At 37.5% G+C, this 27965-nt stretch overlaps 1 protein-coding gene across 18 annotated transcripts in view; it reads left to right on the top strand.

Annotated features, from left to right (window-relative positions):
* Positions 1-27965, top strand: part of FAM13B (family with sequence similarity 13 member B) — an 86711-nt gene that overhangs the window by 31530 nt on the left and 27216 nt on the right. For 11 of the 18 annotated variants that reach the window (XM_025432701.3, XM_025432703.3, XM_049091810.1 and 8 more), the window contains 5 exons: positions 1848-1943; positions 4338-4498; positions 20550-20591; positions 21455-21610; positions 23282-23414. In XM_025432701.3, the coding sequence (XP_025288486.1) occupies positions 1848-1943; positions 4338-4498; positions 20550-20591; positions 21455-21610; positions 23282-23414 (588 nt within the window). The remainder of the gene's footprint in view (positions 1-1847; positions 1944-4337; positions 4499-20549; positions 20592-21454; positions 21611-23281; positions 23415-27965) is intronic. The other 7 variants (XM_049091816.1, XM_025432709.3, XM_025432707.3 and 4 more) reach the window with 3 other exon arrangements.

The raw sequence follows: 27965 nt of genomic DNA, 5'->3' as shown, positions 1-27965 counted from the left end.
GGAGATAGATATTCCTTAAACCTTTAATATCTCTTTTTTAAGATTTTATTCATTCATTAGAGAGAGCCAGAGAGAGAGGCAGAGACACAGGCAGAGGGAGAAGCAGGCTCCCTGTGGGGAGCCCGATGTGAAACTCCATCCCTAAACTGGGATCGCACTCTGAGCCAAAAGCAGACGCTCAACTGCTAAGCCATCCAGGCGTCCCAAACCTTTAATATCTTTTGATGCTCATGAGAAATCCCATCTTTGGGGACTTGTATGCTACCTTTCTTTTCTTTAAATTAGTTTTGTTTAGGGGTGTCTGGCTGGTGGAGCATGTGACTCTTGTTCTTGGGGTTGTAAGTTCAAGCTGTATTAAGTTGGGTGTAGAAATTACTTTAAAAAATAAAATAAAAAAAATATATTTTAGTTTAGTAATTTTTTTAGATAAAATTTATGGCTGCTCAGGATGAAATAATATGCATACATTTGTGTTACTCATTTCCTACGTTTCTAAGATGATTTGACTTGTAAGAAACTGATGATGCCAGTTTGCCCTAATATTTATATCTTGATGACTCTGAAGGCTTCAGGGTATGCCTTAACTATGTTTTATGTTGTGATCTAATTCCCTGATATTTCTGATATCTTGCAGCTTATGTATGGTCAAATAATTCACATCTAATGCATTTGTATTTTTATATTTGTTTAAGCACTAGAAAAATTGACTTAGGGATCCCTGGGTGGCACAGCGGTTTGGCGCCTGCCTTTGGCCCAGGGCACGATCCTGGAGACCCGGGATCGAATCCCACGTCGGGCTCCCGGTGCATGGAGCCTGCTTCTCCCTCTGCCTGTGTCTCTGCCTCTCTCTCTCTCTCTGATGACTATCATAAATAAATAAAAATTAAAAAAAAAATTTAGAAAAATTGACTTAACAAGTGTTGTGCTTTACATTAAATAGAATTGTGGTTAATTAACACCAAAACGTAATGTTGAATTCTGCACATTTATCTACATTTAATCATTTCTTAATGCCTCTTTCTTTGAGGTGGCTCAGTCAGTGGAGTATCTGACTTTTGATTTCGGCTCAGGTTTTCATTCTCAGTATTATGAGATCGAGCCCATGTTGGGCTCCTTGCTCAGTGCAGAGTGTGCTTGTCCCTCTCTCTCTGTTCCTTTTCTTGCACATTCTCTTTCTCTCAAATAAATTTAAAAATCTTTGGGGAAGAAAAAAGGGATGTTAGCATATTGAATAGAATATGCTCAATAAATGGAGTAGTGCTGTGGGTCCTAGGAAACAGTGATGCATATTTAATTATTTTGGCCCACATTACTAATCAACCAAATTATTTCAGAATTCAGATACCTGAAAGTTTGTTTTCTTGAAAGCAGATCTGGTAACTTTAATTTGACTTGTGAGACTGAAGTGATAATGTAGTGAGTGAAAGTAAAATTTCCTCAAATTTAGCACATTTTGGTTGTATTTTTAAATCGACCTGACTTAAATGCTGCTCATTTCTTTTCCCCATATTTAAAGATGTGGATAAACCAGGCCCATCTTTGCAGTGCTTTGATTATTTTTTTTCTACTTTTTATATTTGAAGGAAGCAAAGTTAATCTAGTGTTCTATTCTCTTGGAGTTTTATACCATTGATGCAAGTATTTGGCTGTTAGAGCCTTTTCAAGGTGGTAGATATTTTTATTAATAGTGTGAGAGAGATGACTGGGGATGATGAATAGGGAGTGTTTGAGAAATGACCCAGAGTTGGTGGACAGGTTCTTTGTATGGGATCCCTACATGAATGCAAATTCAGTAGAGTGGTTTGAAGATGTAGGTGATAATTATGTTTCTTTATACATTTGAGAAGGCAGGTAGCAGCGTTCTCCACAAGCTGGAGTCTGGAGAGCAGGCATTTCACGAGGCCCTAGAGAAGGGAATTACAGCAGTCAAAGAAAGAAGAGATGTAAGTATGGATGAGGATTTTCCATAAGTGGAGTGAGCGGTTTTCTAGAAGTGGAGTTGAGGCAGTTGCGTACATAGGCTAGGTTCAGAATAACTTAGGAACAGATTAGAGCAATGATAAATAGAAGGTCAGGCTGACCAGGAAAGGATTAAGAACTTGTGAAGTGTGGAGTGAGAGAGGGCATTTTTAAAGTTTTTAATACTCTCACTCAAAGTTATTTAATCATTTCTTACTGCAGGAAGTTATATTGGGAGGCCTGGGAAATGGGAAGAGGGGAAAAAGAAATCCCACTAGGGTATTTTTCATGTCATATCTTATTGGATGATTATTGGTGAAAATAGTGGGCAATGTCAATTAGTTTACATAAAGCTTATTGAATTGAATATAATATATTCAATATAATTGAGTATAAGGTATTTGTAGTTCCTGAGAGCTATTGACTACAGGCACAGAGTTGTTTTTAAAACATATGTTGTGCATGTTAAAATAGTAGTACCTCTGTACCAAAAATATGTGGACTGAATAAATACTTATTCTCGGCTTAAATAGCTATCTTAAATTTTTTTTTTTTAAATAATTCTGTGGTGCCCAAACCTTCATTGATCAGCCACAGTAATTCCCATTTAATACTACTGAAATCAGTATTTTCTTGCATTTTTTTCTTTCTTGAATTATCAGGTAGATACTAAGTATATTCTTTAATTTCATTTATTAAATACATATATGGAAATGAGGATTATTTTCCATTTGATTCAGTTTAAATATTGATTTATCATATGAAATTTTCACCTTCGTGTATAAATACTACCTTTCAGTTAATAATCATTTACTGTTTTTTAGTCTTTTTCATCACTGTTCAACATGATAGGGGATAGATGAGGGTTAGCTTTTAGGAGCACAACAAATTCAGCTGAATCTGCTGAGTATGCTTTATATATAAAATAAGTGGTTCACAAATTGAAATTATTAAGTATTATTATTAATAAGGAATTTTTAGTGACCCAGCTGACTGCTGACCTTGATACACCAGTGGTTGAGAGCTCCAGCTTTAGTTTGGGTGGCAAATATTGCCTGTCTTTCTCAAAAGAAGTGATGTTACATGTAGAAACTAGGCTCTGTGCTATATAGAAATAACAATTCCAGTTATAGTGATAGCTATTATTTATTGCTTATTATGTATAGACACTGTATAAGAGTTTGCATATATTACTTAATCCTTTCAACTAGCCTTATGACGTAGATAGTATATATGACATCTCCATTTTAATCATAGACTTGGAAAAATTAAGTAAACTGAGAGATAGTTAAGGGCACAGTAGGAGTGTGGACATACAACTTTCTGCCTTCAGAGTCTGGCTTTTAAGTACTTACTGTATTACACTTGAAAGCAGGCCATCTGTCCTTGCCTATTACGAGTGTGGTAGAGAATACCACAGGGAAATCACTTTTCTTCTGGTTGAAGTTTACTCTCTGGAGTATTCCAGAGAATATGTTTGACTATCTGGAAGGAGCACCACTGTTACACATAGTGGTGAATTTATTTTAGGTATTTCCAGTGCACTTGTCTAGAATGGATAAAGGTATATACTTTTGCTGCTCTGTGTTTTTAATGACTAGTATTAAATTAAAAGATGTCAAGACAATTTATGACTGGTTTCTTCTTTGGGATAGCTTGAAAAGTTATTTCTCATTTGGGAATATTTTGTTGGTTTTCCTTCTCTGATATTATTATTAGAGTGATTATTTATTTAGGTAGTCAGCTTGATAATGGAAGACATTTTATAGCTCCTCCCAAAATTAGAATTATAACCTTCTAACCTAAAAAATGAGTTGTGTTGAATGTTTTCAGTTGTGCTTATTGGCCAAAACAATGAGTCCTCCCTTGTAAGATCCAGTCTTTTCGTGAAAAATTCCGTCTGAATCATTTAGAAGTTAGCTGGCATTTTCTAAAATAAAGTTAACACCTTAAGGCAAAATTTATCTGCCCTTTTCCGACACTTCCCCTATATTAAAATCACTTGTTAAATGCACCTGGAAATCAGAGAGGTCAGTTAGAAATCTTCCTACGTATTCAGTCTGTAAAACTGAATGCTTAGGAAATGAAGCTTTCTTAATGTTAACTAACTGCAGTGTGCAAGCTTTTCATCGTTTGCAGTCTTACTCATGTTCTTAGTGATAGACGAAGGTCATCATTGCTTTGTGTTTTAAAACGTTACATTTGGTTTGCAGTTTTCTTCTAATATGAGAGAGTTGGCAATTACTTATTCCATTAGTAAAATTGGTCCTAGGAAATGAAGTAAAAAATGAGTTGTGTTGAACGTTTTCTTAGTTTATCTTAATGTCAGTTAACAGTTGTATTCATTTTTTATTTTCAATTTTCTCTTATTTATATAGGTTAATGAACTTTCTGAGGAAGAAGAGGAAGATGAAAAGTTGGAACAGATAGAAGAACTTCCAGAAGAGGGTGCAGAAAAATCAAGTGACATGGCAGAGGTGGTACAGTTAAGGATGACTGAAAATATCCTGGAACCAAATAGTGTTACAGCATCAACAAGGTAGTGTTTCAATGGAAAGAACTTTAGCCTTTGAACTTTTTATTCTAGATGTAGATTCACTGAAGCACTGAATCATACAAATTTTAATGATGTGTGAAAGATTGATTTATGTATGAAAAAGAGCAACAAGAAAATTTTAAGCAAACTTGCTAAGAAAATTTCAGGTGTCAGCATTTATATATTTTTTTCAAAATACAGCCTTTTACATTTCTTCTTAAAGTTTTTTTTTTTTTGAGTTGGGTAAAATTTCAGGACCTTTGGAAATGGAAAGATAAAGTGGTCAAATTAACTTGTATTTCCAGCTTCTAGACTAGAACTAGGTTGAGTTGGGCTGTAAGAAGAGAACTCTGTGATGCATTAAGATATTTCTTTCCAATTTTTTTTTTTGTGTGTTAAGGAATACTACTTACGTGGCATACTGTGTACTTTATAAATGTGGTAGGGTAGAGGCACTATGTTAATGCATAGCTGGAGTCATTGAACATACTGTTTAGGAAGCGTTGGAGAATTCGAGAATCCCATAGCTCTAGGTATGTTAGTTCTCTGTAAAGTTCTATGGTTTACTAACCCTTTTTTTTTTAATTGGAGTTCAATTTGCCAACATATAGCATAACACCCAGTGCTCATCCTGCCAAGTGCCCCCCTCAGTGCCCATCACCCAGTCACCCCAACCCCTCGCCCACCTCCCTTTCCACTACCCCTTGTTCATTTCCCAGAGGTAGGTGTGTCTCATGTTTTGTCAACTAGCCCTTTCTAATTAGGAGAGCAGCAGTATATATATATATATTTTTAATTTTTATTTATTTATGATAGTCACAGAGAGAGAGAGAGAGAGAGAGGCAGAGACATAGGCAGAGGAAGAAACAGGCTCCATGTACCGGGAGCCCGACGTGGGATTCGATCCCAGGTCTCCAGGATCGCGCCCTGGGCCAAAGGCAGGCGCCAACCCGCTGCGCCACCCAGGGATCCCAGTATATTTAAATCACTAGATATCTTTTATTAAATCCATGTTCAGTAGAATGATTGAAAAGCAGAGGAAATAATTTAACAGAAGGCAAAATGTCATTTAACTCATTACATAAAATAACTCATATCTAAGGGAGAAACTGTCCAATTTCATATAGGAAAATTATAAAACAACTTGAGATGTTTACTGCCAAACAGAACTATTAAATTTCTTTGTGGGCCTCTGGATCTTTATATATTATAAATGATTTCTTCAAACATGATTGTAATTGTGGTATATCAACATGTTTGTTTACTCTTTTGCCCCTGATTTAACATTATGTTTGTGCTTTTTCTGTGTACATGCTCTTCTTTTTTTTTTTTTTTTTTAATTTTTATTTATGATAGTCACAGAGAGAGAAAGAGAGAGAGGCAGAGGGAGAAGCAGGCTCCATGCACCAGAAGCCCGATGTGGGATTCGATCCCGGGTCTCCAGGATCACGCCCTGGGCCAAAGGCAGGCGCCAAACCGCTGCGCCACCCAGGGATCCCTGTGTACATGCTCTTCTAATTTACTTTTGGGAAGGGGGGAGCCTCTTAAGTATAATTACATATTAAGATATTTAGAAATTATATGCTGAGCTGTTTATATCTTAATTATATATTTCCTGTCCTTTTTTCTGGAAGTTTTGAATTATTGTAGCTAGCTTCTCTCTACTAAACTGCTACTGAACAACCTTTTTAGGTTTCTTAGGCCCCTTTTTCCTTCTTTTGAATTATTTGCATTCATTTATTAGGTTCAAATAGTGAACTTTTCTTTGGCCTAGTAAGTATTTCCAGCAAGCGTAAGAGACTTATCCTGATTTATATTGCCATTAGCATTTTTTTCCTCCAGGACCTGAAAACAGTAGATTAAATGAATATTCTTAATTTGGTAAGTTAGAGTTACATCTCTAATAGGTGGCTACTAGCTACATGTGGCTATTTAAATTTGAACTTGAACCAGTTAAAATTAAATAAAGTTTAAAAATCACTCTCACAGTTGTACTAGCCACAGTTCAAGTGTTCAACAGTCATATAAGTGGCCACTGTATTAGTGTTGATACAGAACATTTCTGTCATTGCAGAAATTTCTATTGAGTAGCGCTGATAGAGGGGAAATTTTTTCAGTATTTTTATTTATTATCAGCAAAGTTATTATTTTAAATGGATACTTCTAATAGTTTCGTCTTTTTGATTATCTTTCTAGTTTTGTAGACAGTCCTTCCAACTAATTTTTAGATTCATTGGAGATTTGGAGATAGGTAGTCAGGATTCCTTTAATTACATGTCACAAAAATGGACCTTGGTTAAAGGAAAGAAAAAAAGCAATTTATTAGAAGAATCCTGGATAGATTGCAGAGTCTGCAGATAAAGCAGAGATAACACAGGAAGCCCTGGAGAATTTAGTAGCGGGGTTATGGGAGAATCTCTAGCATGGGGCTGTTACTCAGAGAGTTCCTTCCAGTTGTTTCCTACTCTCATTCTGCTCAAGACCAGATTCCTGTGGGGTGGCAGGGAAGAGAGTCTGGTCTAAATTGGGTCAAGTGTCTGGTTAGATAGAGCTGGTCATTGTAATTTATGTATCAAGATTATTGGATGAGAAGAGGGATTAATTTGCCACAGAAAAATGGGGCTGTTTACCAAAAGAAAAGATTGGGGATATCAGGCAGCAAAAACAGGTGTGTCTACCAAAGTGGTCTTTGAGAATTAGTAATGATAAAAATTTCAGTTAATATATATATATTAATCTTTTATTGTAGTGTTGGCTGATTGCTTGCATAAAGGTAAAAATATACATTCTTTTTTTTTTTTTTCAAGATTTTATTTATTCATGAGAGACAGAGAGAGAGAGAGGCAGAGACACAGACAGAGGGAGAAGCAGGCTCCATGCAGGGAGCCCGACATGGGACTTAATCCTGGGTCTCCAGGATCAGGCCCTGGGCTGAAGGCAGCGCTAAACCGCTGAGCCACCTAAACTGCCCAAAAAATACATTCTTTGATTGTCTACCATAGATGAAAGAAAAATAGGGGAATGCATAAGCATAAGCCCTAGGATATAGGGAGCTATTAATAAATTTGTTTTAGGGAATTAGTGGATACTGGAGATTGAACTTTTGGTAACTTTTAATGTTCCATCTTTTTGAGTTTTTCTGGGAGGTACTTTATAAATATTTACTGGAGTATTAGGTAGCTACTCTGTTTTTCTTCACAAGTAACTATGGGAAAATATGTTAGAAACCTAAGGGAATAAACATTTAGTGATAGTTTAAAAATAGCAATTCTCAAACTTTTTGCTTTTAAATGTTACATTCTTAAAAATTATTTACAACTCCAGAGACCTTTTTTTAAAAAAAAAAATTTTTATTCATTTATTCATGAGTGACACAGAGAAAAGAGAGAGGGAGGCAGAGACACAGGCAGAGGGAGAAGCAGACTCCATGCAGAAGCCTGATGTGGGACTCAATCCCAGGACTCCAAGATCACTCCTTGGGCCAAAGGCAGGTGTTAAACTGCTGAGCCACCCAGGGATCCCCAAGACCTTTTTTTCTTTTTTTTTTAAGATTTTATTTATTTATTCATGACAGACACAGAGAGAGAGAGAGCAGAGACACAGGCAGAGGGAGAAGCAGGCTCCTTGCAGGGAGCCTGACGTGGGACTTGATCCCGGGTCTCCAGGGTCACACCCTGGGCTGAAGGTGGTGCTAAGCCGCTAAGCCACCAGGGCTGCCCCCCCCCCCCCCCCCCCCGCAACCTCTGTTAATGTTGATTTTACCTACAGGCACTTACCACATTATAAATTAAAGCAACATATTTAAGCCATTGGAAGTATATCTTTGTTGAGTTGTAGTTTGGAAGATGCTTGTATATAGCCATTGATGACCTAAGGGGCTTTTTTGTGTTTTGTTTTTCTTTTTTTTTTTTACCTAACAGTTTTTTGGTTGATAGATTACTCCTCCTCTATTAGGTTTAGGTCATTAGTTCTCAAACTTTGGTCTTATAACCCCCCTCACACACTTAAAAATTATTTAGGATCCAAAGAACTTTTGTTTCTGTAGCTTGTAACTGTTGTTATTTATTATATTAGGAATTAAAACTGAGAGATTTACTTATATATTTAAAGTAGTAATAAATCCATTACATGTTAATGTAAAATTCTAAAATGTTAACTGTTTTCCAAAATCTCCAAAAAACATCATAGTGAAAAATTTTTTAGTGACTTGTTTTATATTTTTACAAATCTCTTTAATGTCTGGCATTAGTAGATGACAGCTGAATTCTTTCATTTTCCTCTGCATTGCATTCGTTGCTGTATGTTATTTTGGTTTAAGTATATGAAGAAAATTTGCCATCACACCAGTATATAGCTGGAAATAGAACATTCATAGTCTTTTCAGATAATTGTGTCCATTCTTTCTTGATAATATGCCAAAACATGGTAAGTAGCAGCGTTTTAGAAGTTATTTGTATTGCATAACTTGAAACCATATCTGAGAATTTTTCATGCTCTGGTCTTTTGGTCGGTCTGTCTTGTGCTGTGGTGATTTTATTCATGCTTGATTTTGTAACATGGTAATTAGGCATTCAGAAAATGAGGCTTCAGGGAGTTACTTGGATCTTCCAAATGATGATACATTTTGTTACATAGTATCAACAGTTCACATTCTTTAATATTACCACTGATTGTATTAAAGACATCTTTTAAGTCCTGGGACATTAATGAGTTTATGGTAAAGATAAAGGTTTTCCAGAATTCAATTTTTTACTTGAAAACTCAAATCTTATCAGCTGTGTCACTTGTTTTTCTTGAAGTCTCAGTCTTGCTCATTTTTGAGAAAATGTCTGCCAGATTATTCAGGTTGGAATAACTATATATAGTTTGTCAGCCTATCTTTCAAGTGAAAACGGTGATCCCAGATAAAACTTGAGTTCACAATTCAAATAAGACAAGCATTGTACTACGCTGTGCAGAAGTGTTTTTCTAAATGTGCCTCCCATTTTGTCATACCAAATACAAAAATGAATTATACTCAGGGCTGAGGTAAAATTAATAATTTTTGCTCCTTCATCAGGACTGGTCCTCTTTTTAAAAAATTGCAAGTGAGTAGTGGTAAAGAATGCAGTGGCCATGGTTCAGTCTGGTACCACTTGCCTGATTTATGCTAAGACCCCAAGCATTTTTTTCTACCATTGATTTGGTATATCATGCAAAAGTCAGCACAGTGAAAAAGGTAAATATTATGAAAATAGTTTGTGTGTTTTGGTTGACTGACCACCTTTTCACAACCAGTGGTTTATTTTATTTATTTTATTTTTTTAAAAGATTTTATTTATTTATTCATGGGAGACACACACACACACACAGAGAGGCAGAGACACAGGCAGAGGGAGAAGCAGACTCCATGCAGGGAGCCCGATGTGGGACTCGATCCCGGGTCTCCAGGATCACACCCGAGCTGCAGGTGGCGCCAAACCGCTGAGCCACTGGGGTTGCCCAATTGTTTGTATTTCTTTGGTGTTTGATTGTGATCTCTCCTCTCTTGTTCATGATTTTATTTATTTGGATTCTTTCTCTTTTTGATAAGTCTGGTCAGGGATTTATCAATCTTATTCTTTGAAAGAACCAGCTCCTGGTTTCATTGGTCTGTTCTACTGTTCTTTTGATTTCTATTTCATTGATTTCTGCTCTAATCATTATTCTCCTGCTGGGTTTAGGCTTTATTTGCTGTTCTTTGTCTAGCTCCATTAGGTGTAAGGTTAGGTTGTGTATTTGAGGTCTTCCTTGTTTCTTGAGAAAAGCTCATATTTCTATATACTTCCTTCTTAGAAAATAGTTGTGTTTTGGGGCAGCCCTGGTGGCGCAGCGGTTTAGCGCCGCCTGCAGCCTGGGTGTGATCCTGGGGACCCTGGATCGATTCCTACATCGGGCTCCCTGCATGGAGTCTGCTTCTCCCTCTGCCTGTTCCTCTGCCCCCCCCCCCCCCCCGCCGTGTCTCTATGAATAAATAAATAAAATCTTAAAAAAAAAAAAAGTTGTGTTTTCATTTGCATTTGTTTCCATGAATTTTTAAAATTCTTCCTTAATTTTCTGATTGACCCATTCATTCTTTAGTAGGATGCTCTTTAACCTCCAAGTATTTGAGTTCCTTCCAAATTTCCTTTTGGGATTGATGTCAAGTATCAAAGTATTGTGGTCTGAAAATATGCAGGGAATAATCCCAGTCTTCTGGTTCCAGTTGAGAGTCAATTTGTGACCCAGTATGTGATCTGTTCCGGAGAATGTTCCATGTGTATTTGTTTTTGTTTTTTTTTTTTAAGATTTTATTTATTCATGAGAGAGAGAGAGGCAGAGACATAGGCAGAGGGAGAAACACACTCCATGCAGGGAGCCTGATTCGGGACTCGATCCTGGGTCTCCAGGATCACACCCCGGGCTGAAGGCGACGCTAAACCACTGAGCCACCGAGGCTGCCCCGTCTTGCTTTTTTTTCCAATCTGATAACCCGTGTCTTTTGATTGGAGCATTTAGCCCATTGACATTCAGAGTAACTATTGAAAGATAATGAATGTAGTGCCTTTGTATTACCTGCAAAGTCTCTGTTGCTATGTATTGTTTCTTTTCTTTTATGTCTGTGTTACTTTTGGGCTCTCTCTTTGCTTAAAGGATCCCCTTTAACATTTCTTGCAGGGCTGGTTTAGTGATCAAAAATTCTTTTAGTTTCTATTTTTTTTTTTTAATTTTTTATTTATTTATGATAGTCACACAGAGAGAGAGAGGCAGAGACATAGGCAGAGGGAGAAGCAGGCTCCATGCTGGGAGCCTGACGTGGGATTCGATCCCGGGTTTCCAGGATCGCGCCCTGGTCCAAAGGCAGGCGCCAAACTGCTGCGCCACCCAGGGATCCCTAGTTTCTATTTTTATCTCCTTCTATTTTGCATGACATCCTTGCTGGATAAAGTATTCTTGGCTGCATATTTATCTCATTTAGCACTTTGAATACCGTCCTGCCAGGTCTCTGTGGATAGGTTTGCTGCCAGTCTAATGTTTCTACCTTTGTAGGTTGTGGATCTCTTGACCCAACCTACTTTAAAGATTTTCTCTTTGTGCCTGAGATTTTCAGGCTTCACGATTAAATGTCAAAGTGTTGACCTATTTTTATTGATTTTGAGGGGAGTTTCTCTATGCTTCCTGTACTTGGATGCTTGCTTCTTCCCCCAGATTTGGAAGTTCTCAGCTATGATTTGTTCAATTATACCTTCTGCTCTCCCTATTTCCTCTTCCTCTGGGATCCCAATTATTCTAATATTGTTTTGTTTTATGGCATCACTTATCTCTCGAGTTTTTCCCTAGTGATCCAGTAGTTTATCTTTTTTCTCAGTTTCTTTATTCTCTGTTGGTCTTCTGTATGTATCACTGATTCTCTCTTCTGCCTCATTTATTCTAGCAATTAGAGCCTCCATTTTTTTTATTACATCTCATTAATAGCCTTTTTAAATTTTGACTTGATTAGATTTTAGTTCTTTTATTTCTTCAGAGAGGGATTCTCTAGTGTCTTCTGTTTGTTTGTTTGTTTGTTTGTTTTTTCCCAAGCGTAGCTGGTATGTTTATAATTGTTATTCTGAACTCTAGTTTTTAACATCTTACTTTTATCCCTACTGATAGGTCCCTGGCAGTCAGTACTGCCTCTTGTTCTCTTTTTTGGGGGTTCTTCTGTCTTGTCATTCTATCCAGAGAAGAACAGATGAATTAGAGAACAGAATAATAAAATAGCAACAAGGACCCAGAAAAATAGACACTAAACAAATCAGAAGAGACCAGAAACTAATAAAGGGGGTAGTGGTGGAAAGAGAGAATATAATCAAATAGGTGAACAGAACAGAGCAATACTCTAGATCCTTGGTGTATTTTGGTCTGTTTGTTACAAGAAACTAGATGCCAAAATTGTATAGAAGAAAAACTTACATATATAGAAAAAATAAAGTTGAATATAATGAAAGGAAACCAGAATTGAGAAATATATATACATATATAAATGTAAAAATGAAAATTTTAAAAGATTTTAAAAAGTTGATAAAAAGAAATTAGTTGAAAAGGAAAAAAATTTAAAATTGAAACACTAAAAGAATCATGAGAAAAAAACCCATGAATTCTATGTATTTTTTTCCCTTAGTGCTGGTGCTCTGCTTTATACTTCTGTGAGATCAGTAAACTTAGTCTCTTAGCTGGATGTTTCTGCTGGTCTTCTGGGGGAGGGGCCTATTACACTAATCTCAGGTATCTTTCCCTGGGTGGAATTGCACCCCCCCTCTTGCCACGGGGCTGGGTTCAGTGTAAACAGTTTCAGATTGCTCTGTGTAGCTCTTGTTCCCGGAAGGCTTTCCATGCTGCTTTTTTTTTTTTTTTCCCATGCTGCTTTGAGTGATGGGAATGAAAGAGCCAAGGAGCTGAAAGTTCACACACCCTGAGTGATGGGAATGAAAGAGCCAAGGAGCTGAAAGTTCACACACCCTCACTTTTCATTGTGCCCTCGTGGAAAAGCAGTCAGTCATTCTTGTCTGACTGTTCACAGACAAGACTCCACACTCTGTTCGCCTAGCCTGTGACCAGATGTTTTTATCTCAGGCTTGCGGACCCCCTTTCAAGTGTCCAAACTTTACAGACTCCTGTGGTGCACACACCTGTTGGGCTTCTCCTCTGCCACTTGTTGGATCCCTTCTCAGAGAACAGAGGTTGGACTGCGCCACAGTTTAAGGTTTATGGCAACGTTAAGCAGAAAGCCCATTTCTGGGCTCTTTGCAGTTAGCTTCCCTGCTCTGAAGCTTGAGAACTCTGCTGCACTCAGGCATGCCGGTTCTTACTGTGATCCCGGGGATCCCGAGACCACACTGTCTTATCTAGGATTATGCTCCACTTCACCACCTGAACAGCTTTCAGGCAGGGACGCCCCTTCGCCAGAGCAGACTTTTAAAAGTTTGGATTTCGCCCTCTGCTGCTGCTATATCACTTTCCAGTAGCTAGCGTCCAAGGGCTCCCTCCTAGTATATCCTCTCAGATTTACTTCTCTGCACCTCCTACCTTGGAAAATGTGGTTGCTTTTCTATTGGTAGAATTGCAGTAAATCTTTTTTTTTTTTTTTTTTTTTTTTAAGATTTTATTCATGAGAGACACACAGAGAAAGAGAGAGAGAGGCAGAGACACAAGCAGAGAGAGAAGCAGGCTCCAAGCAGGGAGCCCGATATGATGGGACTCAGTCCCGGGATTCCAAGATCACACCCCGGGGCCAAAGGCAGGCGCTAAACCACTGAGCCACCCAGGGATCCCGAATTGCAGTAATTATTTTCTTACATCTCAAAACCTGTTGAGTTCACAGATGTCCAGGTGATTTGATAGCTGTCAAGCTGAATTCCAGGGACCAGAGTAAACTCGGGTCCCCTACTACTCTGCCATCCTCCTCCTTTTCAGTAAATACTGTAGATTTATCCATGTTGTACGTCATTGTGGTTTATTTCACTGATGTAAAGCATTCCATCATATAATTATGCCTCAGTGATCTAGTTTAAATTTGGTGGACAGTTGGTTCTTTTTTTTTTAATTTTTTTTTTAAATTTTTATTTATTTATGATAGTCACAGAGAGAGAGAGAGAGAGGCGCAGAGACACAGGCAGAGGGAGAAGCAGGCTCCATGCACCGGGAGCCCGATGTGGGATTCGATCCCGGGTCTCCAGGATCGTGCCCTGGGCCAAAGGCAGGCGCCAAACCGCTGCGCCACCCAGGGATCCCCAGTTGGTTCTTTTTGATCATTTACTTTTTGAATAGCTTTTCTGGCTACTTTTTTTTTTTTTTAAGATTTTATTTAAAAAAAAAGATTTTATTTATTTATTCATAGACAGAGAAAGGCAGAGACACAGGCAGAGAGAGAAGCAGGCCCCATGCAGGGAGCCCGACGTGGGACTCGATCCGCGGTCTCCAGGACCACACCCCAGGCTGCAGGTGGCGCCAAACTGCTGCGCCACCAGGGCTGCCCCCATTTTTTTTTTTTTTAATTCAAAATCTTTTTATTGGGACAGTGTCCTATTCATCTTGATTCAGGGAGCTTTTAGTGCTGTTTCTGCCTGAAGGGGCATCCTTCTGTAAGCCTTGCTTTTCCTCCCGTGGCCTGGCAGAGGACGGTGGAGCAGCTGACACACAGAACTACTGTCTGCGTGGCTGAAGATGGTGGTGCTTTTGTAGAATCCCGGGCACTTCTTGTGGGGCTCTGCACCAGGTGCTTCTTCTTGTGCTTCCTTTTCTCTTCCGGGGATGGGTGCAGGAGGTCCTTTGTGAGGGGCATGTTCTCATGGGGAGGTCGTCACCATCAGAAAGGGCTGCCCGGTACATTCTTCTATACATCTTCTGGTGACACATGCATGCACATGAAGACATGAACCTGACTTTCAACTTTTTTTTTTTTTTTTTTGACTTTTAACTTCTGTAAATATTACCAAATTGTTTTCTAAAGTGCTTGTCCCAGTTTACACCCTCATTAACAGTGTATGAGCAGGGATCCCTGGGTGACGTAGCGGTTTAGTGCCTGCCTTTGGCCCAGGGCGCGATCCCGGAGACCCGGGATCGAATCCCACGTCGGCTCCTGGTGCATGGAGCCTGCTTCTCCCTCTGCCTGTGTCTCTGCCTCTCTCTCTCTCTCTCTGTGTGACTATCATAAATAAATAAAAATTAAAAAAAAAAAAACAGTGTCTGAGCATTCCCATTGCTTCACATCCTTGCTAACACTTGGTATTAACTATTCTGAAGGAATAGAAATAATATTTCCTTGTCATTTTAATAGGTTCATCCCCCCCTTTTTTTTCATCCCCTTTTTTTTTTTTTTTTTTTTATTAATTTTTTATTTATTTATGATAGTCATACAGAGAGAGAGAGAGGCAGAGACACAGGCAGAGGGAGAAGCAGGCTCCACGCACCGGGAGCCCGACGTGGGACTCGATCCCGGGTCTCCAGGATCGCGCCCTGGGCCAAGGGCAGGCGCCAAACCGCTGCGCCACCCAGGGATCCCTTTTCATCCCCTTTTTATATGTGTATTGTCGTCAGTTCTTTTTTGAAATAGCTCTTCAATTGTTTCCTATTTTTCTTTTTTTTTAAGAGGGGGGGAAAGCAGTAGAGGGGCTGAGGGAGAGGGAGAGAGAGTATCTTAAGTATGCTGCCCATCCAGTGTCGAGCTTGACATGGAGCTTCATCTTAGAATCCTGAGATCATAACCTGGGCCAAAATCAAGAGTAGAATGCTTAGACTAAGCCAACCAAGCACCCCTCCTATTTTTCTCTTGTTGAGTTGTAGGAGCCCTTTAAAAATATGTATTGTGCTAATCTTTTCTTCATTTTATGTTATGCCTTTTCCATCTTATGTCTTCTGAAGAAGAATTCATAATTTTAATCAAGTTTACTATACTTTTCCCTCTTTGGTTAATGCTTTTTGTGTTTTAAGAGATCTTTTCCTGAACATATATTTCCGTATTCTTTTTTTTCTTTACCAGTGCTTATATACATGTTTTTATTTTTAATTTATTTCTATTTTTAATTTCTAAATTTTAATTCTAGTATAGTTAACATTCCTGTATTAACTTCTAAAGCTGTATTATTTCACATTTCATATTTAGGTGTGTAATCTACCTGGAATTGATTTTTGTCTTTGGTGTGGGAAGTGTGGCCAAAGTACTTTTTTCAGTGTGGATACCAGATTGTGCAGTACTCATTTTGAAAAGATTGCCCTTGCTCTGCTTTCTGTAGTGCTACCTTTGTTCTTAAGCAAGTGTGTATGCATGGATCCACTTGTGTTCTGTTTGTTTCTTCTTGTGTTAGTGCTGTTATTTACTTTGGCTTTATTGATTTTTAGGTCTGGAGTGGGGTCTAGATCTCCAATAAAATAACATAACACTGCCACTCCAGGAGAGTGTGGCCATTGGGTCACATTCTTGTATTAGGGGTAGGGGTAGTAGAAAAGCCCCCGCATTTTGACAGTCTTTAGTAGCTTGTATGTAGAATTCTAAAAATACATTTAAAAATCTTTTTTATTTTTTAAAAAACACGTTTATTAAATGTAGCCATTTGATACATAGTTGCACACATTATTTATGCACATACAAAAACACTTTCTCATGTTACTTCCTGATCTTTATGAACATGGATAATTTCAAATTGGGCCATTGACTGTGTGTACTTTAGTCCATTTTATATATTTATTTCTTTGTTTTACTCCTTTTCTTTTTTTGAGAGAAAGAGAAGGGATGAGGGAGAGAAGTACAGAGGGAGTGGGAAAGAGAAAATCTTAAGCAGGCTCCATGCCCAGCAGGAGCCCACCACAGGACTTGCATGACCTAAGCTGAAATCAAGAGCTGGATGCTGAACAAAACTGAGCAACTCAGGCACCCCTATTTTCTGATATTTCTTAAAAATAATTTTGCAAATAGGGTAACTTAAATTTTTTTTAAAGATTTTATTTTTATTTATTTATTTTATTTATTTATTTATTAATTAATTAATGAGAGAGAGAGAGAGAGAGAGAGGCAGAGACACAGGCAGAAGGATAAGCAGGCTCTATGCAGGGAGCCCGACGTGGGACTCGATCCCAGGTCTCCAGGATCAGGCCCTGGGCTGAAGGCAGCGCTAAACCACTGAGCCACCCAGGCCACCCCTTTTTAAAGATTTTATGAATTTATTCATGAGAGACACACAGAGAGAGAGGCAGAGACACAGGCAGAGGGAGAAGCAAGCTCCCTGTAAGGAGCCAGATGTGGGACTCGATCCCAGGACCTCAGGATCATGCCTTGAGCCGAAGGCAGATGCTCAAACGCTGAGCCACCCAAGCGCCCTGTGGTAACATATTAATTAAGAATCGAGTTGGTTAAAAAAAAAAAAAAAAAAAAAAAAAAAGAATCGAGTTGGTATATCTGAGGGTGTTTATCATTTTTCAACTTTTTCATGCTTTTGGAAGTTTTTATAATAAAATAATGGGAAAAATGTTTCAAAGAAAATTTTATGGCACAAAATACTATTATTTTTTTTAATTTAGATTTTGAGAGATTTGATAGATTCTTTTAAAAAAAAATTTATATATTTATTCATGAGAGACACAGAGAGGCAGAGACACAGGCAGAGGGTGAAGCAGGCTCCTTGCAGGGAGCCCAGTGTGGAACTCAATCCCGGGCCCTGGAATGGGCCCTGGGATCAAGCCCTGAGCCAAAGGCAGACACTCAACCGCTTAGCCACCCAGGAGTCCCTTGATAGGCTCTAAATAGAGTGCAGTGTGGAAGTTTTGAGTCAAAGAGCATGCATTACTTTTAAAAACACCTCGCCAAGGTTCATCTGGGTGGCTCAGTTGGTTAAATGGTTAAGTGTCTGCATTGGGCTCAGGTCATGATCTCAGGGTCCTGGGATTGAGCCTCGCATCAGGCTTCTTGCTCAGTGGGGAGCCTTCTCTGTCTCTGTCTGCTGCTCACCCTGTTTGTGCTCTCTCTCTCTGTCAAATAAATAAATAAAATCTTTTAAAAACAAACAGAAACCATGTCACCAAAGTGATCTCCCTAAGAATTGTACTAAGTTACTTTTTCACCAGCAATGTATAATTGTCAGTTTCATAGCCTTTCTCATCATGAATGGTATATTAACATCAAAAAATATTAATTTTATATTAATCCTATTTTAAATTTGTATTTCTAGTTGTCGTGTTTCCATTTTTCTACTAGCATTTTGGTAATAACCTAATCTGACAAAAAAGGTGAGATAATTCCTCTGGGAGATTAAGTAGATGCCTAATAATGGCAAATTTGGAAAAGAACAGAAAGGATATAAACTGTAACAAAAGTTAAAATATGGTGTTAGGCTTTAGTAACATACTTCTGGACAAAGTAGCTGAGAGTTAGAACTTCTTGAGATTTTTGTGTAAGGTAAAAACCAAAGCACACTAGAAATCACAAATTAAATGGTGAAGGGAAGGATGTTGGATTTAGATTTGTTTTTTTTAAGATTTTATTTCTTTATACATGAGAGAGACAGAGGGAGAAGCAGGCTCCCTGTGGGGGCCCCGTGTGACCTGAGCCGAAGCCAGATGCTCAACCACTGAGCCACCCAGGCATCCCGGATTTAGGAATTTTCTTTACACCATTCAACATAACTACATTGTCAGTGGATTATAATTAGGTATTAAAATTACTTTCTTTTAAAAAAGATTTTATTTATTAATGAGACACACACACACACATAGAGAGAGAGAAAGAGGCAGAGGGAGAAGCAGGCTCCATGCAGGGAGCCCGATGCGGGACTCGATCCCGGAACTCCAGGATCACGCCCTGGGCCGAAGGCAGGCGCTAAACCGCTAAGCCACCCAGGGATCCCCCTAAAATTACTTTTAATACCTAAGCTTAGGAATTACAAATATTATTGAGTAAAATATAACTGATCAGACCATGTAAAGATTTAACTTTTATGATTAAATAGGCAACCTCATATATAAACAACAAATCATTGTAGCAAAATAACAGAGAAAGATCTAACCTTAGTTAACATTTAAGCTATAGGAAGAGCTTCATTTATCTTTTTTTTTGTTTTTGTTTTTTTTCTGCAGAAGTCACTAAATACTGACTTTAACCTGAAACTACTAGAAACAGACCCACAGCTAAACTCTTCTTTGTGCACATACATGTGATTTTTCTCCCCAGTTTCCTTCAGAAACAAAGTTCCAAAAAATGTCATTTAAATTTGAAAACTTAGGTTTAAGTACTTATCTTGAAAGTATTTTGAGCTGAGAATAATCCATTCATGAAAACTAGCCTAATGTTGGCAGTTAAATTTTTCTTATAAAGCTGAGGGATGTGGGATCCCTGGGTGGTGCAGCGGTTTGGCACCTGCCTTTGGCCCAGGGCGCGATCCTGGAGACCCGGGATCAAATCCCACGTTGGGCTCCCGGTGCATGGAGCCTGCTTCTCCCTCTGCCTGTGTCTCTGCCTCTCTCTCTCTCTCTTTCTCTCTCTCTCTGTGACTATCATAAGTAAATAAAAATTAAAAAAAAATAAAGTGGATGCAAGATATTAAAAAAAAAAAAATGCTGAGGGATGTTATATGTGCCAAACCAGGGTGACTTACTTTTGTCTTATAAAGCAGTTGTGCAATTTGCTACTCATGTGTTTGCTCTAAGGGAGACCTGAAGATTGCTGCATGATGTTTATTGGATTTTCTACAGAGAATCTTGAGAATATATTTTTTTCTTTTTTAAAATTTAAATTCAATTAATTAACATATAGTGTATTATTAGTTTCAAACGTAGAGTTCAGTGATTTATCAGTCTTATGTAACACCCAGTGCTCATTGCATTCCCTGCCCTTCTTAATGTCCATCACCCAGTCACCCCATGGGTGACTGTGAACAGTGAGCCTGATCCCAGGACCCTGGGATCATGACCTGAACCTAAGGCAGATGCTTAACTGAGCCACACAGGTGCCCCCAATTTTAATTTTAAACACTTAAGTGGTATTCGTATCTCATGGGTTTCACTTGAATTTTTAACTATGATGAAGATGAGGCTATTTATGTTTTTGTAAGTATTAGTAGATAGTGTGGTGCGAAATTTGCTAAGGAAAGTCTGTTAATGCTACAGTGAATGAAGTAGTCTAATTTTAGAATCAATTTTGCCTTTTTCGTCACTTGAGTACATCCTCTGAGTAGTAGCATATGCTGTTACTTCGGGCAAGGAGTACAGAGTGAACATTGAGGCCTTCATACCATCCTAGATGAGGTGGTTTTGTTGGGCTAGTAGTACACTTTTTTCCCTTCAGCCTTGGAATATAGGTCAGTGTTTCTCCAAGTGAGCACCAAGTGAAATAGTTGGCTACACATACACACAGATATGTATATTTAGTTTTTTTGTGTGGAAATAAATTCTTTAGAAAATTAGAATCCTATTCTGCCAGAAATGAATGTGAAAGTTGATTGTGTCAAGGTAGTGCAACTGTGACAGTTTTCAACACTTTTTGTCATTAGTATTGCAAAGTTTTATAGCTAATTTCTTTCTTTAATTACAGTGCCCATTTATCTCCCATCAGCATCTTACCAGCCTCTGCGGAGTAAGTAGTATACTTGTAGAAGACCATTTTTTAAAATTTAAAAATATTACTTCACTTTAGAAATGAAAATCATGTATTTATTGTGCTTAATTTAGGGGAAGGATTATACATAAGGCAGTGAACCTAGTTAATATTTTATGTACTGCAGTAGGAACAAATGAAGAAAGAATGCATTGCCTAATATATAAAATAAAAATTGAATTTTCTTCAGAGGATTTATTTATTTTTTTAAAAGATTTTATTTATTAATTCATAGAGAGAGAAAGAGAGAGAGAGGCAGAGACATAAGCAGAGGGAGAAGCAAGCTCCATGCAGGGAGCCCGATGTGGGACTTGATCCCGGGTCTCCAGGATCATGCCCTGGGCCGAAGGCAGGTGCCAAACTGCTGTGCCACCGGGGCTGCCAAAAAGGATTTTTTTAATCTTTTGAGATGATTGAGATATGTCATCTCTATTAAATTTTCTTAAAGAAGTAAACTTCATGTAAAAAATATGGGCAGGACTCTTAGTTTCTTTGATTTAGCTGAGTATTGACAAATTATTTTGCTTTATAAATGTAGCTTTGAAAAGTATTTAAATGGTTTTTCGGTATACTAGCAAGGAATGAATTACTGGGACAACTGATCCTTCCCACCTAAGTAGTAATAGTGATACTGTGATTGATTTGTATAATATCTATTTGGGTAAATTTCTTTTAAACTTTTAGCCCAGTATCATGAATTCCTTTTATGTTTCTTTTTATACTCTACCCACTTAAATACCCTGTTAATTTGTCTCCTTAGTCCACGTTTTAATGTTTGTATTTATGTGGACAAATGCCCAGTTCGGTGACTGGTTTTCACTAAAATGTGTTCTATTTTGTAGCATTTTAGAAAGAACAATTAGAGCAGCTGTGGAACAGCACCTTTTTGATCTGCAGAGCAGCATAGATCATGATCTTAAGAATTTACAACAGCAAAGTCTGGTGTGTAATAATGAAGCAGAAAGTATTAATTGTGATGGGGAAGGATCTAATAACCAGTAAGAAACTTTTATAACATTTTACTATTATTAACAGTTATAAAATTATTTTATGATCTTTTAAAAACCATAGTTTACTTACGTAATGGGATCTCATCTTGGGAATTTCTCGGTGTGTGTGGAAAGTGACTTTGTATATAAATTGTATATGCTCACTTAACATTGAAAATCTAAATCTTCAATTAAGTTAGTAGACATTAAGTTCAATACTGCCAGATTTTCCTCCCTGAACACCAGATAAAGTAGTGAACTTACCTCACTATGCTGTATGAAAAATGTTAAAAAAGTTAGACCCATACTATTTGAAACAAATGGTCACACCAATGAGAGACATGAAATGATCTAGACAGCTGGGTGCAGGGACAGCAGATCGGCATCAGTCATAGTCATTGAGTGAAATGGTGAGCAGAATCATTTTTTGCAATTTACATTTTATCCCTTCACCAGCTACTACCCTGCTGCCCTCCCTCCATACTTTTTTGTTGTTTAGCTGTTAATAGTTGAATTTTGTATCAGTTAAAAAGTACCTCTGTGTGCTATGCGATTTGTGAGGTTATTTCACTCTTCATCTGACTTGTTACCTTTAAATGGATGAAAGGTCTCCTCTCCTTTCCTGTTATCTCAGCCCTGTACTTGAGGGATATAAAGGTGTCTTTCTTTGAGACCATAATACAATAATTTCATTGTTTTTATTTATCAGATTTTATTTGAAGGACATATGAGAAAGATGTACAAAAAAATGGGTAGAGTGATTTTTCTTTTGAAGAGTTTGATTTTTAAAAGGCCAAATATATATAGTACACTCTAGAATAGCTATTAAATATTAAATGAAACTGAAAAAGTTAATAGATATGAAAACTAGTGGTTACAATATGTTTATTTTAGAAATACCATATTGTACAACTGCAGGTTTGCTGTGTAGTCTGAATAGATGGCATCATTAGCCTGTGTACCTCCATGGCCCTGATTTGTGTTGCTTTGAATGCATGATTAGAACTAATAAAACTGGATTGATCTCGACTATTGGGCTGAATATAAAGGAAAAAAGCAGTATCTGAAAAAAAACCCCCAAAAACAGTAGTTAGAAGTTGGAAATAATGGGAAAGTGTTCCAAAGGATAAAATGAATATAAGTAGATTCCTTAGTGTTTGTCTTTATTCTGGCTAGAGATCCTGAAAACCTTTGCCCATGCTCAGACAATATTTTTATTTTTATTTCTGGGGAAGTAACTTATGTTCTGACTTTATTGGTAGTATCATCTTTGTAAATCAAAGCCTGCTGCAGGATTTTTGCATATTCTAAATTCTATAACATGAAAAATCTACAATAGGAAGCTATTCCTACAGTACTTGGTAAAGTGTTTGATATTATTGTGTCTAGTGCTAGGCTTATATTTTATTGGAACAGATCATTATGATTGAGAGTATACATTTTTAAGGAAAATTATTTTGGCACATAAATTATCTTTTCAGATTTGTTTTTGAAAATTATAAAAAAAATAGAAAAAAATTATCAAAGAGAATAACAAACAAGGTAATTTTCTTACAACATTCCCTTGAGAGACAAAAATAAACTTAGTGTGTAAGTTTGAGATCATTGGTATTTATTTATTTTAAAGGTATTACATAATCAACATTTGGCCTGATCTGATTTTTTAATCTTCATTACTAGGGTTGATATTGCTGATGATATTATTAATGCCAGTGAAAGTAACAGAGACTGTTCAGAACCTGTGGCTAGCACTAATTTAGACAATGAAGTTATGCAACAAGATTTTGTATTTGAGGATGAAGAAAATAATCAGGTAAGAAATGCACAGACTAAAAAATCTTTGTGTAGGTATGCTAAACATACAACTCTGATTGCTTTATGTGTTCCTTTGATACCAGAAACTGACACACATACTTGTCTTAATTATAAATCCCAAGAACATAACTCTCTCTGTAAAGATCTAGAACCATCATTGGGTAGAGAATTATATATAAAATATTTAAAAATAGTTTTCCTGGAAAGAAACATTAAAATGTTAGCTGAGGTGGTTGGTGATGTTATGGTTGAATTTTCTTACTTTTAATAGCTTTTTCTATTTCCCAATTTTTTTCTGAAGAATGTGAGATCTCTTCTTTTTTTTTTTTTTTTTTTTACCTTTGAACCTTTTATTGGCCTCCTGCTCCTCAAAGGGTACTGTTTTGCTGCCTCAGTGCCTCAGAATTTTGGGGTCGTTGGCATGGGATCTTTTCATAAAGAAAACTGGTGAACATCATTTTAAAAGTAAATTGTTTTCATTGATGATAATTGGCATTGGTAACATTGTTTTTAAAATGGCAATAAATATACAAAGCAGTATCCTAAGACGTGTTTCAAAGTTTAGTTTTGATAACACTTTTTTAAAATAAGATTTTTTTTTTTAAGATTTTATTTATTTATTCATGAGAGACACACACAGAGAGAGGCAGAGACACAGGCAGAGGGAGAAGCAGGCTCCATACAGGGAGCCCGACGTGGGACTCGATCCCAGGTCTCCAGAACCACACCCTGGGCTGAAGGCGGTGCTAAACCGCTGAGCCACCTGGGCTGCCCTAAAATAAGATTCTTAATGAATAAGGAGGTTTTCTTCAGCATGTTTTCATACTAAAGCATAAACTTTAGGTGTAGGTGTAATAAAGAATTCAGGATCTGTCAGCTGAGATTTGTATTCTGGCTTTGCCTCTTTTTTTTTTTTTTTTTAATTTTTATTTATGATAGTCACACAGAGAGAGAGAGAGGCAGAGACATAGGCAGAGGGAGAAGCAGGCTCCATGCACCGGGAGCCCAACGTGGGATTCGATCCCGGGTCTCCAGGATCGCGCCCTGGGCCAAAGGCAGGCGCCAAACCGCTGTGCCACCCAGGGATCCCTGGCTTTGCCTCTTAATAGCACTGTGACTTTAGCCACATTACCCAACTTTCCTTATCTCCTCTTTGCTTTTCCATAGACAGGTGGGGAGTAATATTTATATTAGGGGATTGTTAGAGATATCCAGAGAAGTAGAAGTATACAGTTATTTTATAAGCTAGGAGACGTTTCACAGAAGTTAAGCTCACAGAAGTTAAGCTGTTCATGTTATTTTCACTGTACTTGTATATTAATGCTTTTACTTCTACTGATATGTTAGATCAATCCCTTTTCATCTATTCGTGGTTACTGCTTCTGTAGTTGTCTCCTTGCCCTTCTCTGGATTATCAGTTTCTGCCTATCTATTGGATCATTCCCACCAATATAAAATGTTATTTTCCCATGTTTAGGAAATAACTCTCTCTTGACTCTTCACCCCACTGTAGTTAAGCCCCTATGTTTTTGCTTCCCCCATAATAAAATAACTTGAATGTGTTGTCTCTTTAATTCTTCTCTTCCCACTCTGTCTTGAACCTCCTTCAGGTAACTTTTTGCCCCCATCATTCTTCTGAAACTGCTTTTGCAAGTTACCAATAATGTCTGTTGCATATTTTACTTGATATATGAGTACAGTTTAATTCAATTAATTACTCCCACTACCTTGATACCTTTTTTTCCTTGACTTTTAGGATCTCTCTCTCCTCTGGTTTTTTTCTACTTGACTGGCTGCTCTCTTTGTTGATTGCTTTTCATGTTCTGAACCTTTGAAATTTGGAATGGCTCAGTGCCCAGTTCTCAATATTGCTTATTTTCATTCACTCCCCCCATAATCTCATTTAGGCTAATGGTTTTTAAAATAGCATCTACTTGCTAAAGATTTCCAAATTTATATATCTAGGTGAGATCTTTCTCTTAAACTTAATTCCTGTGTCAAGTTGCTCTGCTTAACATTTCCACTTAAATATCTTATAAGCATTTTGAATTTTACAGGCACCAAACTGAATTTATAATCTTGTCCACATATCTGCTTTTCTCAAATCTCAATCTCAGTAAAGGAGAATTTCTTCCATATGCATCAGCCAGAAACCTTGAGTCATCCTTGGTTTCTTTCACTGCATATCTAGTCCTTTACAGAGAGGCCTTTTGGCTATACTTTCAAAGTTTATATGGAATCTGTTGCCAACATGTGGGTCCAAACCAATATTTCACCTAGATTAATAGATTGATATAATTTCCTGAATGATATCATCTCTGACTCCCTGTGGTCTTTTCTCAGCACAGCAGCCAGAGCGATTCTTTTCAAAGGAAAATTATATAATGTCACTTCTCTTCTCAGACTCTTCCAATGCCATATAGGAGTAGGCACTCAGAAACACTGACTGATGGACATCTTAGTATTAAGGTCCTGTATGGATTGCTGTTTTCCCAGGTGTTCCATGATTTGCTTCTTCCTTTGATCCTGCAGATGTTTTCTCACTTTTACCTTTTCAGTAAGGCTAAATCTCCTCATCACTCTGTTTTAGTATTAGGGGGTCTTCCCATTGACCCACTCCCATCTAGTCCTGGAGTTTCCTGTCCTTCTCCTCCTTGCACTTGGTAGTGTTATTACTGTTGTACATATCTTTTAAATTATTAGTTCATTGTCTTTCTGCCACTATTAGACTGTAAAACCCTAAGCCTTTATGAGGGTTGAGATTTTTACCTGTTTTGTTCATTATTGCATCCCCATTATCTAGAACACATAGGTATTCATTAAGTACTTGTGGAATATGTGACCAAACAAATGGAGAACATCTGGCTCTTAGAACAACTAAGTAAATTTGTTCTTGTTCTCTTCTCTTTTGTCTTTTAAGTAGGCTCCACACCTAATGTTTGGTTTGAGCTCTAAACCCTATGGTCAGGAGTCATGCTCTCCAGCTGAGCCAGCCAGGCACCCCCTAAGTAAATGTGTTGAATGAAAGTAGTGTATCGATTACTTTGATAAGAATGCAAGAATTTTTTTTTTCCAAAAACTTGGTTTTTTAGAGCAGCTGTAGGTTTACAACAAAATTGAGAGGGAGGGTACAAGTAATTTCCCATATGCTCCCTGCTGCAACACATGCACAGCCTCCTGCATTATCACTATCACTCACCTGAATGGTACATATTTTACCAAGGATGAACCTACACTGACACATTGTAAACACTCAAAGTCTAGTTTACCTAAAAGTTTATTCTTGGTGTTGTATATTTCCTGGATTTGAACAAATGTATGACAGGTATTCATTATAATATCATACTCTGGTTTTTAAACTGTCCTAAAAATCCCCTGTACTCTGTTCTTCTCTCCCACCACCCTGATTTTTTTGTTGTCTACATAGTTTTGCCTTTTCCAGAATGTCATATAGTTGGAATTATATAGTATTTGGTTTTTTCATATTGACTTCTTTTACTTAAGTCATATGCATTTAAGGTTTCTTCATGTTTTCTTCATGGCTTGATAGCTTATTTCTTCTTAATGTTGAATCATAATCCATTGTTTCAGTGTACCACAGCTTTTCTATCCATTCACCTACTGAAGGACATCTTGGTTGCTTCAAGTTTTGTGATTATGAATAATACTGGTACAAAAATCTGTTTCTTTGTGTAGACATAAGTTCTTAACTCCTTGGGTAAATACTAAAGCAGTATGATTGATAGATCATATGGTACAAGTTTTATAAGAATCCCACAACTGTTTTCCAAAATGGCCGTACCATTTTTATATAATATCAGTAATGTATGCATATTCCTGTTGCTCCACAACCTCACCAGTATTTGCTGTTACTGGTGTTCCAGATTTTGGCCATTCTAATAAGTGTGTGTAGTGGTATTTCATTGTTTTAATTTGCAGTTCCTTAATGATATACCATGTTGAGCATCTTTTCATATGCCTGTTTTCCATCTATATCTTCAGTGACTTCAGGCCTTCTGCCCATTTTTTTTTTTTTAATTTATTTATGAGTGAGAGAGAGGCAGAGACATAGGCAGAGGGATAAGCAGGCTCCATGCAGGAGCCCAGTCTGAGCCCAGTTGATCCCAGAACTCTGGGATCACACCCTGAGCCAAAGGCAGACGCTCAACCACTGAGCCACCCAGGCGACCCTGCCCATATATATATATTTTTTTTAATCTCTCAAACTCCAAGCTCATTTTTTAATTGGGTTGTTTTCTGTTGAGTTTTAGGAGTTCTTTGCATTTTTTGAGTAGCGGTCATATGATAAAAGAGGTTGTTTTTTAGATGTCACATGTAAGATCATGTGACATCTGTCTTTCTGTCTGACTTCTTTCACTTAGTGTAATGCACTGATGGTCCATCCATGTTGTGACCAATGGCAGGATTTGCTTCTCTTTTTATGGCAGAATAATACTCCGTTGTATAAGTATGTGCACTACATTTTCTTTATTCATTCATCCATTGATGGACTCTTAGGTTGTTAACACATTTTGACTCTTGTAAATAA

This window comes from Canis lupus, chromosome 11 (assembly GCF_003254725.2).
Source record: "Canis lupus dingo isolate Sandy chromosome 11, ASM325472v2, whole genome shotgun sequence".
NCBI lineage: Eukaryota > Metazoa > Chordata > Mammalia > Carnivora > Canidae > Canis > Canis lupus.
Note: the sequence above shows the minus strand (reverse complement) of the source record. Positions and strands in the feature narration are given on the sequence as shown.